The sequence below is a fragment of the Melospiza melodia genome, chromosome 16 (genome assembly GCF_035770615.1).
Source record: "Melospiza melodia melodia isolate bMelMel2 chromosome 16, bMelMel2.pri, whole genome shotgun sequence".
Classification (NCBI taxonomy): Eukaryota; Metazoa; Chordata; class Aves; order Passeriformes; family Passerellidae; genus Melospiza; species Melospiza melodia.
Window position 1 is genome coordinate 12,307,501 of NC_086209.1, and position 19,045 is coordinate 12,326,545.

The 19,045-nt window shown below is 40.0% G+C and overlaps 1 protein-coding gene across 5 annotated transcripts in view; it reads left to right on the plus strand.

The window, feature by feature from the left end:
* IL1RAPL2 (interleukin 1 receptor accessory protein like 2) overlaps positions 1–19,045 on the plus strand; it is a 332,915-nt gene that overhangs the window by 236,357 nt on the left and 77,513 nt on the right. For all 5 annotated transcript variants that reach the window (XM_063170656.1, XM_063170658.1, XM_063170657.1 and 2 more), the window contains one exon: positions 2,404–2,478. In XM_063170656.1, coding sequence (XP_063026726.1) covers positions 2,404–2,478 — 75 coding nt within the window. The remainder of the gene's footprint in view (positions 1–2,403; positions 2,479–19,045) is intronic.

Here is a 19,045-nt window from a genome sequence, read left to right on the forward strand (position 1 = left end):
GCAATTGGATTATTGTCCTAAAGTTTGTGTTACTTTTGAATGAGGTGAATATGAGCACAGGAGGAAACAGCACTTTAGACAGTTCCTGAGCAGTGTGGCTGCTAAACAGCCTCTGGCCATGTTCACCAGTCTCTTTTGGGAGGCACATGCATTGCCAGGTGCCTCTGGGTAAAGAAATGTCTTTCCAGCTTGTCATCCAACACCTGTGACTTCCAGCCATGCCCCAGGTAGTGAGTGCTGTTCTCCTGGGACAAGGTACAGAAGCCTCCCCTCAGTCTCAGTTCTGTATCTTCCACAAACAAATCCAGCCCAGGCAATCCCAGCCTGGTCACTGGATGAGACCCTAGAATGATGAGGAAAGGCAAAGCAGCCCCTGTGGCTGCTGCATTGTCAGGCCAGTACCTTCCCAAGGTGGGTCTGTCTAGGTGGCCACAGGAATTGCTGTCTTGGGAAGCTGATGTCATCCTTATTCTAGTGCCTTCACCATGTAAGTGCTGCTGCTCAGAGCAGCCTGGGGACATGCCACATTCCATGGCATTTGGAAGGGAAAAATAAAAGTGTAAACAGCTGTATCACAGCTCTTCCCTTGACAGTTCATGAGGTGGATTCAGTTTCATAGCAGAATTACTGTCCCTTTGATAATAGGAAGAATATTTGCAGTACATTTAATTGTTTTAATTTCATGTAGCTTTGTGAGAGGTCAAATAACAGTTTATACCATTACTTTTATTAAATACATGTTGATACAGTAACAACAGTAACTTTTTGTTCTTCTTTTCCTTGAGCAATGCTGCAAATCAGTGCCCCATGTCTATAAACTGTTCCTAGAATTAAAGAAACTTCTTGTAGAGGAATGGGAATTTGAATAAATGTTGGTTTTGGACTTCTGTCAACTACAGAGATCATATAAGTCCAGAGCCCCTTGTAGCTGAAAATATCTTGTATTGCTTTTCTGTTTAAGAAGGACCAAAAGTGAATTTCATAAGGTGAATAAGTCATCTGATGTCTGCCCTCTAAAATAAGATTAGCCTTTGTTTTCAGTAAGCACTTTTGACATTGAAGAGCCAGCAGTTTGTTGCCTTCTCATCTCAAAATCCCTTTGGGCCATTTCAGTTCCTATGGAAAGAGCTCTGACAGGCTGCCAGTTCATTATGGTGATTACTCTCCAAGAAGAACATGGCAGACCATAACCATTTAAAATATGACATGCAGGAGCACATCTAGAAAACTTACAAATGTTGCAAGTAAAGCTGATGGAAACAGGGGGAAGCCCTGGTCAGATTGGGTTAGAAAGGGTGTAGGTGGGACTGGGATATGAAGAGAATATGAAGTAAGGAAAGCCTGAGCACAGTGGCACAGCATGGATGAAGGTGATCCAGCAACTTTTCTGCATATTCTGCAATGAACAGAGTACTATTTAATACCAGAAAATAAAAATAATAATATAAGAAAAGCATAAACATAGCAAGAAAAGCCTGAAAAATTGAAGAAAAGAAATAACTATACCAGAAACTGAAACTCTGAGGCTGTTGTGGGTGTAAAATTGGTTTGTAGGCTGACAATCGTTTATTTTACAATCTCTGTTCAAATAATTCCAGGTGATGAGTTTTAACAGGAAAACTTTGAAGGTAATTTTTAAATGTTTAATTTCATGTGGCGCAAGATGCTGTACTGTATTAAAAGCATTTCTCCCCATTTTTGGGAATACACAGTCGTTTATTTCAAGCTAAGCCAAATTTACAAAACCTATTTGCACAGTCTGGCCCTAAGTTTTCCAGCAGGGGTGTGAAGCCTGTGCCTGCAGCTATGCTTTTTAATAGTTGTGTAATCTGCTTGCTGGAGCAGTCCCCTGGCAGGAGAGGCTGGGGTGTTCTCAGATGGAGATATTTCTGCGCAGCAGGAGGCAGGGTCCCCAGCAAGGCTTTGAGGAGAGGGCCTGGGTAGCCCACCTGCTGGGGTGGGAGTCTGAGCTACTGTGGAGCTGCTGGGGTCCTTCAAGCACAATTATGTGCAATTTTTCTATGTGTTGTTTTGGACAGGCATAAAGACATGTCGGGGCTGCTCACACTGAGATAGATTTGTCTGGCACTTCAAATTCATTGTGTTAATTTTGCAATGTGAGGGTCTAAACTGCTTGTTCTACTTATTACATGTAAGCTAAAGTGAGAAGTAGAGTTTGTTTTGCTGCTTTGTGCTAAAATGTAATTCTTGAAACTGGTCATTTCTGTTGAATCACAGCCACAAGGTAGGTGGTGACACATTGGCTGTGTAACAGCTGTATTATGTAATAAATGTTTACATGCCATCAAGTATACAAACATTTGATTGCTTACATGACAGAGCTTTTCTTTTGCAGTCATTGGTCTCAATTTTTCCATTACATGTTCTCATTTTCTTTTCTAGCTTTAGTCACAGACAAACCTCCAAAGCCATTGTTCCCCATGGAGAACCAGCCAACTGTTATAGATGTCCAGCTGGGTAAGTCCCCTTCTGGGAATAATAGATCCTAAACTTCCACTCTGGTCGCAGATGGGATAAATTGAAAGTGGTAAGAATGGTTTAGTGGTAGTTATTACATGCAAATCAATTTGCAGCTTCTCATTTATAACTGTAGAATTTACTGCCACGGCAATTTAAGGGAGTGAACATCAGGGAATGGCAGTACTAATCGGTTGCAATGGGTATTAAATATAAAACACTGATGCTTTTCTTAATATATGATTGGTAGAGTAAAATATGTCTATGTTGGTGCTGTATTGGTCAGTTGATGTTCAGCCTAAGACAAATGTTCTCATAAAAGAAGTGCTGATTCCTTTAAAAGTTAGTGTAAAGCATTGCATTTCCAGGTTGTTCTGAGTGTGTACCAGAAAGGGTTTTTGACTAAAATGCTTGCATGCTTTTCTCACTCCTGTTATATATTCTTCTGTGAATGCACATCTCTGAATCTCAGCTAGCAGCCTCTATTTTCTGTCATGTTAGAAAATAATGTTAGAGAGTTCTGCTAACTTTGGAGAGCTGTAGGGCATTGTGATACTGAAAGAACTGTTCAGCATTGAGGTTCCAGGGTTTTTTTTCAGTGACTTGAAAATAGATTTCTAATTTTAAGAAGCAGAATTGGAGTTGCTGTTAAGGATTGTGGTGCCATGAGCGTAAATTACAAGAGATGTATTGCATATGGGGATTATTCACTCGGTGCTGAAACTGTGGCACTTTCCTTCTTGAGCTTGACTCTCTTCCTCCTTTATACCAAAGCTGTCTAGAATTTAGAGGTGGAATGATGTTTAATGGCAAGCAGGGTCAGTGTGAAACATCTGAAAAGGGCTGGTGACATTGTGGTAAAGCTGTTTGTATTTGTGAAGTTTTGCATACAGAGCTCTACTTGAGATGAGTACAAAGACACATCCTTGCTCGTAAACCAGGCGCCAAACAGTGTCAGAGAAGCACTGTAGATGCTATGAAATATTTAAAAATAGGGCTTGAATTCTTGAATGTGAGAATAGAAATTATTTGTGACCTTAGTGAATGTTAAAGATTAGCTTTCTCTCATACACCTGAATTGACTCAGGGGTCTGTAAGGGCTTGCACAGGGAAGACAGCAATGGATCTGGGCAGCAGCCAGTGCCAGATGAATTCTGCAGACAGGTGCATATCTGCATATTTAGGTTCCCCTCCACAAGCCTTGAATATCTGCAGCTGAACAGAAATTGCCCCTAAAAGAGGATATGAAATGGATCTGGAGCCATAGTTAAAACCCTACCTGAGTTACCAGCAAAACTCAGTCACTGAAGTTTGGATAAGCCAAAAGACTGAATTCAGTCTCCTGGTCTAACTTCTTAAAAGTCAACTTTCTAATGATTTCCTTTGGGAGCATGCTGTCCCTATATACATTTGTGTAATAAATGCACTCAGAGTACACATCTTTGTTTCCTGCATTTTCATTTCAGCTTCATTTTCTCTTCCAAGTTCCCCTGTTCCAGCAGGACTCTGTTGGTTTTGCACTGAATTCTTTGTTGTTGTTGTTGTTTGCGTGAAAACATTTTGTTCTGGCTGATTAAAAGGAGGTTTGATTAAAAAAATGAAAACAAACCCACTCCTCTCCATGGAGATGTGGCTCAGTAATAGGATTTTGGAATATCTCCAGAGGGAAATACAAATCTTGCATCTTTATATGCTGGAATGTAATCCATTAGTTGTCCCTTAAGATCAGGGAATTTACATATGGGGCTTTTTTTTTTTTCTGATATGTTAATGGGTTTGGTTATTGCCACTAAACCATATTCATATGACTGAACCTTAACTTCTTTTGCAGTGAAGTTTATTGATTTTCCTCTTGATTTAACTTGTCAAATAGATAAAGCTGTAAGATTCTCAGGGAACACCTTCAACTCATGGAGGCCACCAGCAGCTTGGGGCAGGAAGGCTGTGCTGGCCTCTGAAATGTGCCACAGCCTTGAGGGACTGGGAATTATTTGCTTGCACAATGCAAGGTGGGGAGAAGTTTTGTGTTAGGACCTATACGGTCACTTCATTGAAATCTTGTTAAGCTCCTAGGAGTTTTAGAAAATTGACATTAATTGATATTTTATTAGACATTAAAAGGAAATTTCTGTGTTTTACATGCCAATGGAGTCAAATCACCCAATATGCCTGATTTTTCAGTAGTTATGCAAGTATGAATATGTCACTAAGCTACAAAAGAAATTAGTTTAATCCATCTACTTGTTCTGCAGAGATTATTTTAGTTTTCTATTGGAAAGCTAATCTTTAAAGAAATAGCTGTCTTTCCTCTATAAATAAAGGAGATTAATAATTATTTACTGTCTTTATCTTTAATGATTAGCTCAATGCAATGAAAAATCTCCCTGGGCCTCTAGGCAGTGGCCTAACTATTTAACAGCTTATTTGCCCTAACTGCAAACTTCAATAGTCACCTTTTAGCTTTCAGATCTTACAGGAAGTTTTAGTGAAAACAGGTATGCATCATTCTTATTGACAGTGGATAAAAGAGCTCCTTCAGGCTTCAAACGTGATCCAGAGCCTGCCTTGTTCTTCTTAAGGAGCTGGAATGTACTTTGTGTTTTCTGATTTTCTTTGGAATGTGACAGAGATCTAAAACCAATCCTGTCAAGATTAGAGAGAAGCAGAAACTGGAATTTGCTTTTTTTTGTGTTTTTTGTATTTGCTTATGGTGGGGAAACAGAGCCAGAGATGGGGGAGGGTTGACAGGAGGACAAAAGATCATCCCTGAGGAGAAATTGTCCAAAACAGTTTCACTCATTTGCTTTACCAAGTCAGATAATCATTTCATCTCTGGATAGACCTAGAAAATAATGACAGATTTTTTTTTTATTGTCCATTTACTGCTTTCTTTTTGAAAAAACAAAAGTAGAAAAAAAATTATTTGTGTTTTAGTTTTTTTCCATTGAGGTCAATATAGAAATAGTTCTTGATTGTGTGCTATGTGATACATTTAGTCTTTCTCTACCTTGGTATTAACAAATAATGTTTTTTCTTACTATATGTTTTGCAAATATATGGCATTACTCTGATAATAAAATGTTCTTCCTAAAAAAAAAAAAATCTTAAATTATCTTCATGATAATAAAATCAAATTTGATAGTACAGGCCAAAATACACAGGTCTCGTGCCCAGGAGATGGGGTGGCTTTGGCAGAAGGCTTTGAACACCATCTCCCATGTGAAGCTCTGACTGGGAATTTATTGAAGTGTGTGCTGGTGTGATTCGTAGTTGAGTTGTTCAAAGGCCCTTTTTTGGAGCAGCAGCTTGCTGTTACTTTGACCATACAAACCTAAGTGTGTTTATGGATTGTTTGTGCCAAATCCCTGAGTTTAGAGAATTCCTTATGTGATTTAGAAGAGTAAAGATTGAGACCTCAGTCAGGTGTCTGGGGGCTGTGAGAGTAAGTTTTAAAGATCTGTTATCTGCTTTCACATACAGCTGCCTGACAGCAAGTGGAGCATGCTGTGCTGTAGGTCTAAAGATGACATGTTGGCAGTTGCTCTGCTGATTTCTTAATTCATTTGTTTCATTCTTTTCCAGCTAACTTTGTTCCCTCTTTGTGCTTTGAGAACATGGAAAGAAGGAAAACCACTCTTTTGTGTTTTGATTATATGATTACAGAGTAGGTCTCTCCTCTTCATTCGCACAATTTTAGTGCCACCAAGAAGCCAAAATCCCACTGATCCCTAGAGCTGTTGTGCTGCCAGCTCTGAGCTGGTGTAGAAGCAGTGGGAGAGAGGCATTTGTGGGAGAAAGGAAGCAAAGTTGTGCTCTGCTGATTTTTGGCTGGACACAGATCTGTAAGATCTATATCCAGCCAGTCTATGTATAAGCAGCTGCCAGAGTTCTTTAGCTTGCACCGTGGCTGCTATTTTTCATTTGTGTGTTTCACAGAGTAGCAAAAAAGCTAAAAATACAATATCAAAATAGATGCTAAATCTGTTAATTCTGTATCATTTTACAGTGAGTGCAGTGCAGTGTTAAGTTAGTCTTCTTATGAATGAGTTACTTGAGTGGAATAAATTTTGCGTGTTTGGGTCTATATTAATTGAATATATAATTTACATATCATTTACTTTTCAGCTATGCTCTAGTTTTGCTTTCAGGTGTTTACTTAAGAAATGTAGCAGGAGTCTTACAAAACAAAGCAAGAATCCTCTGTGTTAATTCATTTACTGAACAGGAAGGATGTCAAGGGGTTTAACTCACTTTTTGCCATGGTAGTTTCTCTGTTTCTAAAGATGCTGAGGAAAGAAAACACATAGTTTATGAGGATTGTCATTATTCCTAATAGCTGAACTGTTCAGAAAGATTTTGTTTCTAAAAGATTTAACAGCACAATTCCCTAGGACTCATTATTAGGCAGATCAATAGAGATCAATAGAGCTACTGTAAAACAAGTGCAAGGGAATGTACAAAGTTACATCTGCTGACAGGTATAGGAATAGACTAAAAATAGTCAGGAATAAAAAAGCCCTTTTAGTTTGCAGTGGTGGCTGGAAGGAATTATTTGAGGAGTGAAAACTCATGCATTTACTGACATTTTAAATATACCACTTCACTTTTCACAGTCCTAATTTTCATTGAGATGCCACTTCTCTTCTTAAATAATATTTTTTAACAAAGAAAGCCATGCAAAATGTTTGAGGCATTCATTTCATACCAAGCCTGTTTATTCAGGACAATCCAGCACTGTCTCATTACAGATTTGCTCATTAAATCTTGCATTCTTTCATATTTAAAGATACAGGTATTTGAAAAGCAGTTGAATAGAGTGGTGTTCTTGGACAGAAAGCAATACAGAAAATTTGAACTGTAAAATGCTTCAAATAGAGCAAGTGATTTGAAAGGGAACTTGGTAAGAAATTCTTATTTAGTGTGTTTGCAGTGTGGAAAGAGCACTGATACTTGTCCATGGTGAGACCTCTTGAGTGTTGTGGACAAGCCTTTTGATTTGGGGTTTGATTAAAGGGTCATGTGAGACAACTGCTCAGGAATGTAGTGGTGCCTACACAAAACAGGGATCCTGGATGTTGGTTACTCCATGCTGCCTTTCTTTCCTCCCTCAGCTCCTCCCAGGCACTCCCCAGGCTAGGGCTGGGCAGGGGCTCTCAGAGGGAGATCTGGGTTTCTGTGAGCTGGGTCAAACCCAGAGCTTTGCACCTCCCAGCTCGTCTGGGACAGCACAGAAGAGACAGATGTTGAGGAATCAGAGGTGACCTGATGTGCGCCCTGAGTCAGCAAAGAGGCTGTCTGAAAGTTACCCATAGAGACTCATTGTTCTTTCCTAGTGCAAGGCCTGAGTAGTGATAAGTGACAGTCTTGCCTCAAATCATGTCCCACTGCCTTATTCTGTGTGTGTGGAGTGACCCACATCACCTCACAAATTAAGGTCTGGGTGATCTGAATGACAGAGCAGAGGGAAGGTGGGACTAAAGGCAGAGAAGACCTGTGGGTAGTGTCCCCTCCACCCCAACACCAGCAATAATTTGGTTTCCTCCATCCCCAGTTCTCCCCACGCTGCATTTTCATCCCACAGCCCTGTCTCCCTGTACTTTTGCTGTCTGGAGGAGCAAGCTGGTTCCTTCACTGCTGTCTCCTCCACACATTCTTCCAGTCATCCATGGCTCTTCACTGCATCCACCTCCTCCCACAGATAAGCTGGGAGATCCCTGTTCTTCCCATGGGTGGACCCAACCTCACATGTTGTTCCCCTCCCTTTACCAGGATTCACACAGGACTTGCTGTGTGAATCACCCCAGATTTAGTGCTGGAAAATCGTCTCCCAGCATTGCAGACTCACGTACCAAAAGCTCCATGGTTCTTCATAGAAGTACATAAAGGAGCAATTTTCACTAGGAAATGAAGAGAAACTCAGGGGATGGTCTTTAGGACCTGTCTTCCTTTGCAGCACAAAGGATACAGCTCCACAGCTATTTCAGCTGAACGTGCCTGTAGGAAGGGAGGCAGGATTTACATCTATTGCAATCATTCTGTACTAATCTGCAGGGAATATTAGAGACAAATTGTCTGACATTTAGGTTTTGAAGTAGTTCCCTAAATACCCAAAGTGTATTACTGCTAATGCTTTGATGCTAATTTGGTCTGTTGTTGATATTCCTTCTTCTCTCAGGGATAATGGTGAAATGCTGCACTTCAGAGACCTGGGCTGGGATCTGTGGTTCAGCTGGTGTAAATCCACAGTTGTTTTGCCTTTTGTATGGTTAATCCAGGTTTTCACCTGTGGAACAGTACAGTTCATTGGCACACTTCTTTCTTTTTTCTTAACGGACTTGGAAAGACCAGCCAAATTCTGACTGCTCATCTGTGGTTTTTACACTCATTTGGATCCATGGGATTGGCACAGATATGTCAGAAATTAAGATTTAGCACTTCCCAGTTTTTTTTCTGTACTTCTATAAACTATGTATTGCTTATGTTAGGTTCAGTGGATGTTAGGTCAGTATATGCTCTTAGGGGAACATGAGTCTGCCTGTATAGAAAAACTGATTAATTGGTGTCAGACAGACACCCTTTTAGTTAGTTTTGAAACAGCAGTACTATAGATTAATCTGTTGTTCCAAGAAAGTGATTTAGAGGAAACACTTTAGTATATCCTGACTTACAGCTGTCCCAAGGCACTCATCCAAGGGCATTAGCTAACTTATGATGATTGAGGAATGCCTCAAATCATCTTGCTCCAGTAAATCTTCCTCTGAAAGTGGTGACTGTAGTGTGGGGGTGCCCAGGACATGGATCTGTAGCATTTCATTAGAATTAAACTGCCATCAACCAGTGCAACCATCATTTCAGCTGCCACAGACATTCAGCTGTGCAGAGCTTGGCTAAAGAATCTCTTGTTTGGTTTCTCAATTTACTTCATTTGACTGGTGTCTGGGAAATGGGCACAAATTTGTTTCTGCAAAAATGAAGTTCAGCCGAATGACAAGAAACAGAAAAGATGGTCTTGGTGGAGAGCAGGGGATTAGGGCTGTTGGTAAGAGTTGTGGGGCTTTTTTCTGCTATAACTCTCCTGACCTTGACCAGGGCTCTGTCCCCATTTAAGGTGAGGATATTGCTTCTCTAGTTTTCAGGAACGTGGTGACAATAAAATCACCTGATGTTGGGAAAGTGCTCCAAGAAGGGCAAAGAAGGAGTGCAGATAGAAAAAGCTTTTGCCTGGATTTTTGCCTCAGGGACTTTGTCTTTTTGGGCTCTGAGCCTGACTGCAAACACAGAGACATTTAACTTCACCATCCACAGACATATGCTATTGTGCATTGAAAGTCAGACAATATTAATGTTCCAGAAAAGAGAACCACAGGGCAAAGTTTGCACCATTTTCCATGCTTGTTGGAAGCACTGTCACTGGAAGAAATTCATGTGCTGCCATTTTACATTCCCTCTACAGTGTTTGTCATGTGAATGAGTTATTAAGCTGTGAATGCCTCATATATTCTGTAAATTACAGAGTAGAAACATTCAGCACTACTATTTTGACCTTTTCAGCATTCTGTGATTTGCTGGGCATGCCATTCCACATCTTTTGTTTACGGCCTCACTAAAACGTAGGGATGGAGCTGAGTGGGCAAACAGTCAAAATATACGGGGCTGGGAAAGGTCAGGGTCATGCATCACAGCACTGCTGTTCAGTGGACAGGGAAGATTAAAATCTAGACTAAGTGTTCTCATGATTTTTTCCTCCTTCACTGAAAAATAATAGAAAACTGTATTTTGTAATCTGTTCCAAAGGCAGCAATGCAGAAAATGAAGACTGATGGTATAATTTTTATTTCTTAAAATTTCAATACCGTAATGTCATGATCCTAGAGGCTGTGAAAATCAAAGCTGTCATAGTCCTTCAAAAGAAGTGAAATGGAATTCTACTCACCAAATCTTTGCTTCATTTAATCCATGTTTGATAAATGTTGCTCTTACCTTCATCCTCAATACCCTTGTGCTTGTCTCCATCCTGCAGAAACAAATAGTTTGTATTAGGTAATTGAACTTCGACCATTAGAACGAGATTGAGCTACAGTTTTCGTGTTAGATATTGCAATCCAATGAAGACCAAATGAAAGACAGTCAAAGCAAGGCTTCTCTTGAAATTAAGAGATATTTTTATTACCTACTGAAGACACATGTTACGTGACTTCCCAGAACCCCTAATCAGATGGAAAGTAAAAAATAGAGGAAGCAGTAATCTGAGGAAAGGCAGCAGAGGCACTCTGATTTCTGCCATACTTTTTTAGTTTAAAACAAGCCACGTGGTGAATGATGACTGGAACTTTCTGCTACTGAGTGGGTTTTTATTATCTGCTTATACTATATGAGAAGCTTACTAATTTTAACATTCTTGGCTCTAGTCCCATGAATAAGTGAATATAATTAGTCATGAAAACATCCACAGAGATCTCATTGATGCACAGTCAGGTGTGCAGTTACTTCAGATCACAGGAGCCTAAACTCTTTCCTGAGCAATGTTTTATATATACTCTAATACAAATTTCACTGATGGTCTTGTACAGTGCATTAATTAAAAGGCCTAAGAAAATTTCATTTTATATCCAGCAGAGTTGCAAATTTAAGTGAGCTGAATATGCCACTGCTTTAATGTCAGTGATGGAGTTCGTAAATGGTGCTATGTGCTTTCCTGGCCAAATGTGATGTAACCATTTGCAAACTCAAAGTGTTTTTCACATTTCTCTGATCAAACTCAGTGGATTGACTTGAGAATTTAAATACTTAGGATGCAGTAATTTTAATTTTAAAAAGGAAAACAACTGGTGTGTTAAGTGTGCTTTTTCATTAATAGTGAGATGATTAAATATTAGCAAACACTCTATTCTCTGAATTTTGTCTTTCTTTATGAAGGAAAAGATGTGGATGTTTCCTTGGATACATCCTCTAAATGCTTCTGGACATGACACGCTATTTTGAATAGCCTATTGTCAGGTCCTGAATATGCAGAGTTTGAAAAGTGAAACTGCTATGATTGGGCAGGCTGATCAAATCAGGATTTCTGTTTCCCAATCACATTACTGTAAGCACTTTTTAATGATTTCCTCATCTGTTTTGATGAATTTGAAATCCATTTTATAGATAATATTCTGCAGCCTGTCATTCAAATTGTTGATATTAAAAAACATTGCAGGCAGAAAACTGCTTTGCTGTAACATTTGAGCGCTGCCCCAATGAAGTGAATGCATGCAGAGTAGGCAGAGAATTTCATTTGTAAGTGCAGTGGGTACTTGTGGTTTAGTTTTACTGGAATTCACCTGCCTTTCCTGCTTAACTCACTTTGCACACTGAGTTGAAGAGATTGCACTGTGTGCAGTAAAGAATCTGCTTTACTGAGGATCATTGGCCAAGTGCTTTTATTTAGGACTGTGGTTTAACTTTTCTAAATATCACCTGGCATAGTGAGTGGTGTGTAGTTATGCAGGTGTTATTCACCCTGTGGGCACAGTGCCTCTGAGAGGGGATCTGTTGCATTTGAGCAGTGATTCTGAGGCAGGCAAGCATGCTGCTTCTCTCCGTGTCAGGATTTTAAACCCATTCAGCTGGTACCTTCACAGCCTAACCTCCCTTGTGTGAAATGCCTCCTCAGTCAGAAGACTCTTAAACAAACTTGTAATTCCAAACAGATGAATTTTTTAGCAGCACTTGGGGGTTATCAGTCATAGTTTTGCCTGTAAAAAACGCCAGGAAATCCACAAGTGAATCACAGCACTGTAGTGTGTAACAACAGGTGTGGCTGCCTTAGGTTAGCTTTTTAAGGAGATATCAGTAAATCCTCCCTGGAAATTTGCAAGCATCTTGTTTTCTGTGCTGATTTTGTATTAGAACATTGGTTCCCACCTGTCTTGTGCAATATTCTCTGCCAGCTGTGTAGTGATGTGTTCTACTAACACTTCACCAAAACTGACCATGCAGATTCATTTTCTTCTGTGATATAAGACTCTTCTGTAACTAAATTGTAAATATTGGTGTATCTGCATCCTTGTTTTCTTTCCTCTCTTGTAGTTATTTACCTTACAGTCTCAAGCAGTAAAATCCCTGTCAGAGTTTCCATTAATTGGTTTCTAAGGCCACATTAGTTAAAATTACAAATATCTTTTAATTGAGAGAGCTTTGGCAAATTTCTGCTGCAAATAGTATTTTTGAGTTGTGATTCTGTTATCCTACATAACCATGTAAAAAGTACATCATGATCAGAAACATCACTTTAAGAATTTAGAGAGATGGTATCAGAAGTTTGGTTTATGTCAACTTTTGGCACAGCAAAAATTAGGTGACAAATGAGAGAAAGTTGAGGGTCTAAATTATGAACAGAGCTGCTAAAACAGCATTGATACACCCAGGCCCAGCCTAGTTCACTGTGTTCTGTTAGAGTACAAGCCAAAGGAACTTCTGTCTAGCAAGGTTATGTTCAGTCACAATAAGAAGCACCCATCATTAATGTGTTACAAATGTAGAATAATTGTTGTCTTTTGTTGTGTCAAAAAAAACGACCTGATGCGTTTGGTATGGTGTTATATGTTACTGCTACCCTGGCATGCCTTTTAAAGAAATTATGTGAACTCCCAAAATGAAGCCTGCTGCCCATGGCATCCGAGTGATGACACTTCAGACACACCTAGAACTCAAGGATCAATGGGAATGATGTCTCCTGTAGGAAAGGAGTGGCCTTTCAGTGACAGTGTAGTGTTCCTGCTCTGACATGAGCCTAATTTCCATCTGAGGAGACATTGCTCTCTTTGTGTTCCTGTTCCTTGTGGTATGAATAGGATGTATTTTGTCTAGAACTTGGGAATTTTGGAAATATGTGTGAGGATGTTGCTTGCTGGGTTTTGTTGTTGTTCTTCTAATGGAAACCAGAGAAACATTTTTAAGCAGATTTTGGGGGATTTTTGGCCATACAATAATGAATGATTATGAGATCAAAAAATGGGCAGCAGAACAGCTGGCATGAGTAAAAACTTGTATTTTTTATTTTTTTTTGCTATATCTCTGATTGAAATCACCAGTTTTCAAAGCCGATGCTGACTCTGTTGAATCTAATTTAGCTCCTGCATCAACTCAGTTGAAGCATGAGTGTAACTGGGAAGGGAACCAATGTTCTCTAGCAGGATGTCACATCTGCAGTGTCAGACACGTGAGTCCCCACAAACACCTGTTTTAATAAACAGCCAATTTGCTAATTCTCAGTTATGCCCACAAATAGCATCTGTTTCTGGCCAGTTTTCTACCTGAATATAGCATCTTCTTAATCAGTGAAAGCCTCTGTTGCATAACTAGTCTGACTCATTTTCTACCCAGAGATGGGAATTACCCACTCTGCTCTCTGCCCTTAATATCCTTGAGGGAATTGTTGGAAAATAGAAAGTCTGCTGGAACAGTTCCACCCTCCCTTCCAAGCAAATAAAGCTGTCAGGACTTTGATATGTACATAAAAATAAATGCATTTTTAGAGCTGGGTGTTATTAAAATACCACATTGGCTGAACGATAATTAGTGATGGACCAGTGGAGCACCCAAGGCATTCCCACGGTGGATGTTGCTTTAATGATGGCTTAAAACAAATTTCCAGACATTTATAGTGAGGTTGGATGCTGCTGAGAAAGAAACATAAACACCTTCCTGACCCCTGGAAGCCAGCACCATGCTGTCAGCTGAAAGGAGCCTGGACAGCTGATCCAGCAAACCTGGCATCCCACACTTCCCCTGTGCTAAATATGAGCCTCACACTCTTGGCCCACGGACTTCAAAGGGAGCCTGGCATAAGGGCACAGGAAAGACTTACTGTTCTTCCTCAGGCAAATTTGGTATCTTTAGACTGAAATTCTGTATCTAGTGATAAATTCTCTATATAAAGGCTGTGTGTACAGCCTTACAGTGCCAATTAAGGAGTAAATAAAACTATAACACTATAAAATCTCTAAATAATTTCCTGTCTTCTCCTTTGAAGGAGCCAACCTCGTGGGAGGAATTGTGGTGACAGGGCTAATTCTTTTCTCTTCCTGCCATGCCCCATTACTAACTAGAGAGATGCAGCAGAAGTGCATTCAGGTATTAAACTGTTTTATTGCTTTTCTTATTTAAACATTCCGAATGGGATTACAACAGACACCATTGCATTTAGACAGGAATGAAGGAACTTCTGACCTCTGCCCATGCGTGTAGGAGATAATATATTGTCTGCAGTTATTGCAAGTAGTAAATTGATACAAACAATCATGCAGGAGTGAGAGACCAGAGAGACAAAGCAACAACACAGCCAGGTTTTGGCAGTTTTAACCTTTCAGGAGCAACGTAGCAGCTGACCATGAACCCAATACAACAACCTGAAGCAGTACAGTAATATAGCCAGAGAGTATTGACTCTCTAACCCAGCAAAAGGGAAGCCATGACTTAAACCTTGACATAAATTTTTGTAAGCCAACTTGTGCTCCTTGTTAGCAAAAGACTAAATCTTTCATCCTCCATGGTAATTCTGTGCAGCAAATTGTATTTAATGGAAAATCAGCTCAGTGAAAGCCAATCCAAACTGCTTGTGGCTTGAATTATATTTTATAGAAATCGAGTGCAGCAGAAAACAATGTGCTTCTGTGGCTCCTGATTAAAAAAAGTGATGGATTATTCACTTATGATACATTTTCAAAAAGAAGTATTCGTGCAGTATAAGTTGTCTGATTAGTGAGAGATGAAGCAACCAATCTCTTAAACCTCTCCTGTAACTGAGCAACCAGCAGTGGTGCATGTTTATGTTTTGAGTCCATAATGCACCCTGACAAGGGAGCTCACTGGATGGAGGTAGGCAGAAGTAAAATCAAAATTGAATAAAAACAACTGAAGCCCAGGGACAAAACTGCAACATTCCATTTTTATTTTTGAGACAAATGGACTCACTGGGACTTTCTGAATGTCTCTCACTGAAGTTGCATATTAAGTACCTTGAAAGCAAACGATGCAGCACAGAAGGGAGTTGGCTACTTGCTGTGCACTGAGCAGAGATTTCTCATTTCATCCATCATTCACAATGTGCTGCAGTACTTCCAGAACTACTGAACTTATCTAACATAGGGTGGAGTAAGACCAAGAGCTCCATTTGCAATGTGTGCTCTGATCTAAACTGAATGTAATTTATGAGTTTAATCCTATAGAATATTGTGTGGCTGTGCATTCTACTTTTTAGGATATGTGGAATTATTGGCTTTCAGAAATCAAGAATTGGTTATTTATAAATCACAGGACTGACTTACATATCAGACTCGAGGGGCTTTTTGCCTTTTGTTTCCTATAAAGGTAGATTGCACTCTACCTGTAAATCCATCATTAGAGCTGCACTTTAGGAACTGCTATCCAGCTTCTCTATTTCCCACACTGTATCCCATAGAGCTTATGTTAATGGATTTATGGCTTTCCCAGGTCATCCCACATCTGACTGTCCACACAACAGAGAGCAGGCTGTATAATAATTTACTCAGAGTAGCAGTAAAAAAATGCAACTAAGTCTTGCTAGCTTAATAATACTTGGCCAGCCTTGGGAGCTAGGGGTGGGTGAGCTGATCTCTCAAGACCCTTCCTGGTTATGTGATTTGATTTACTGTGTTATGATTTAAGAAGCTGGAGGTTTTAAAAAGATTGAGGCTCTTGGTAAAATCCCAAGATGTTGATGAATTTGGCAGTGTACCTCTTCTGTTCACTGCTTCATTGCAGTTAATTTCAATTCCATAATCAAATTATTAAAATAGATTCCATTTGTCAGCTTCCTTAATACATTTCTGATCTTTGCTGTTGAAATGTATCAATGTGTGGTTGGAGAGGTGGAATCATCTGTAGTGCCCAAAATTATGGAACTGTAGAGTAGTTTGAGTTGGCAGGGACCTTTAAATGTCGTCTAGTCCATCACCTCTATAAGGAGGAGGGATGTCTTCAAATAGAGCAGGTCACTCAGAGCCCTGTCCAGCCTGACCATGAGTATTTCCAGGGATGAGGCCATGCTCAGGCACAGTCTGGCAGCCACAGCAGGTTCCTACACCTGGAGCAATTGCATCAGTCCCTGTAGTTTGCACTCAGTCAGTGTGTGCCCAGTGCCTGGATTGTTTAGGTTACTGACAGAGCTTTGGCTGCTTTGGTGGTTGAAGAAAGAATCTACAAATTGAGATTTTTTTTTTTGGGGGGGTGGGGAGAGGAACTATGAGGACTACATTCTGCATATCCCCTTTTTGTTGCCTCTTCTTTGGGATCCATGTCACAGACTGGTTTCTACCACTGATGTGAAGTATCTTTAAAAAAATCTTTGTAGCACTTGCAGCCGATTGCAGCAGAAATCGTTTTATGCTTTAGTGTCTGGCTGGCTCCAGCTGTCACATCAGCCTGAGCTTTGAAAATCATTATTCCATGTGGATTTTGTGCTCCCCTATTAGGACAGTATCTGTACAAACCCAAAGCACGTGCAGCAAGGTTACTTCAAGATTTATTTTACAGCAATTTCATTTCTCTGGATGCCTCGTGAGATTAAAGTCAAACTTAAAAGAATCATTTTCCAAAAGAGAAAGCAAACAATGATTTAGATAGTCCATACCCCATCATTCACCATTCAGGCTTGGAACAATGGCAGCATTATGTCACTGTCTTAAGTGTGAATGTTGCCTCTAAATTTGTATTTTCTAAATATGGAAAGTGAAGCAGCCTTTTTCTGATAAAGGCTGGTTGTCTTTGATATATAGATAAATGCTTTGATAGTTACTTTTTAATTGCTTTATTGCCAAAAATTTTCAATGAAGCCATAAAAGAAAAAAAAAGATCAGCCTAATTGCCTCAAGATGGATATGTAATGCATAAATCTCTTGTTTAATGGATCTAGTAATAGACCACCTGTTTCAGTTGCCTTTTCCCATTCAGAATATGAATGAATGATTCTCTCAGATGTTCACAAAGAGAAAACACAATAGCACCATCAAAAAATCAGTGATTTTTCTTTTTACTTTTTTTTTCCTTGAGGTTTGTTCATTCTTGTTCTGTGTATCAGCCAACCTTGGTACATTTAACCTTGGGAAAATAAAACCCTTTGGTGTGATGTGTAAAGCTTCATGCATTTTTGTTTTCCAGTTGTGTTTCGAATGACAATAGAGAGCCAGCACATTAATAAAACATTGGCAAATCCCCAGAGACTCAGGCCTGAGTTACAAGTATTCCTTCATGATATGGTCCATGTATATTCCCCAGTATGGATACCACCCCTCCTGCCCAGTTTTGTGTCTTTTGGCATTGGTATTCCTTGTCTCTGGTAGGATTTGGTTGTGTTGAGGGATTTGAGCTCCACAGCTTGGGAGCTTTACAGGCTTAAATTCAACCTGGTCTGCAGAAGGGAAATCTGGTAGGAATGATTTGCCTGATGGAAGTGATAAAATCCATGTTTATCACCTATTTAAGAGCAGATGAGGGAAGGAGGAGCCATCTGTCAGCAGGTTTGCAGCTTCTGAGAGAACCTGGAAGCAGTTTCTGATGGATGTGTATCCGTCAGTGTAGCCATGAAAGAGCAGGAAGGTGAATGGAATGGTGTCTCTGCAGACCATGGGTTTGCAGAGAGGAAGAAGGTGACCCATTGTGAGGTTTTTCACTATTAGTTGAGGGCTGAGAGAGCTGTTCCATGTGTTGTGTTTCATCCTCATTGTGGCAAGCTGGAAATCAGGCTTTATCAGCAATAAAACTTCCCCCTGAAGCACTCTATCCTTAGCAGAGGATTTATAAGTCAGCTTCATCCTGAGAAGCAAAGAGGAAAAGACCAGAATCTCTGCTGTGTTCCACAGGGCTTAGTCTGTGAGTTACATGTAGAGGGAGCTGGAATTGGTGATGGAGAGCTCTTGTGTCTATTAGGCTGAAGTGTGTAACAAGAAGTGATTATGTTGTGTTGAAGCTGTGAGTGTATCCCAGACTAACAGCACAGCCTTTTTCCAGGGGAGGTGATACAGAAAGGCAGCAGTTTATCAGCCTGTGGCTCTCCATCAGACTTTGCCCAGTTCAAGATGTGCTGCTGTCTGACCTCCTCCTGTGGCTTGTGGAAAGAGAGCTCAGAGTGGGAGATCAGAGGGCCCTTCTGCCTCTGTCCCTCCAAAACACTGGATGTCCAGTGTTAAACTCTTGAACCTGGAGTTATATAAATGACTTAATTTTAAAACCCTTTCAAAGTCAGCAGGATATGAGCCTTGGTACATAGCCAGAGTGAAATTTCTAGTTTGTAATTGTCAGTTATGTGTGAATGTGCCTTTATGTACAAGTACACTCTGTAGAGAACCAGTACATAAGAGAAAATAGCCTAGTTCAGGCTAAAATGTGTTATTTCTAATAACTGGCCAAGGCAGAATGCGTTCAAGATGCAGACCCCAGAGTCCTGGAGATTGTCTTGCTCCAGAACAAAACAGAGCTCCTATACATAGGGCTCCCACCCCAAAATCTCTCCTGAACCTCCAGTTTTTTTTGCTGCAGGATAACTTGTAGTAGTGGAGAATCTGGGAGA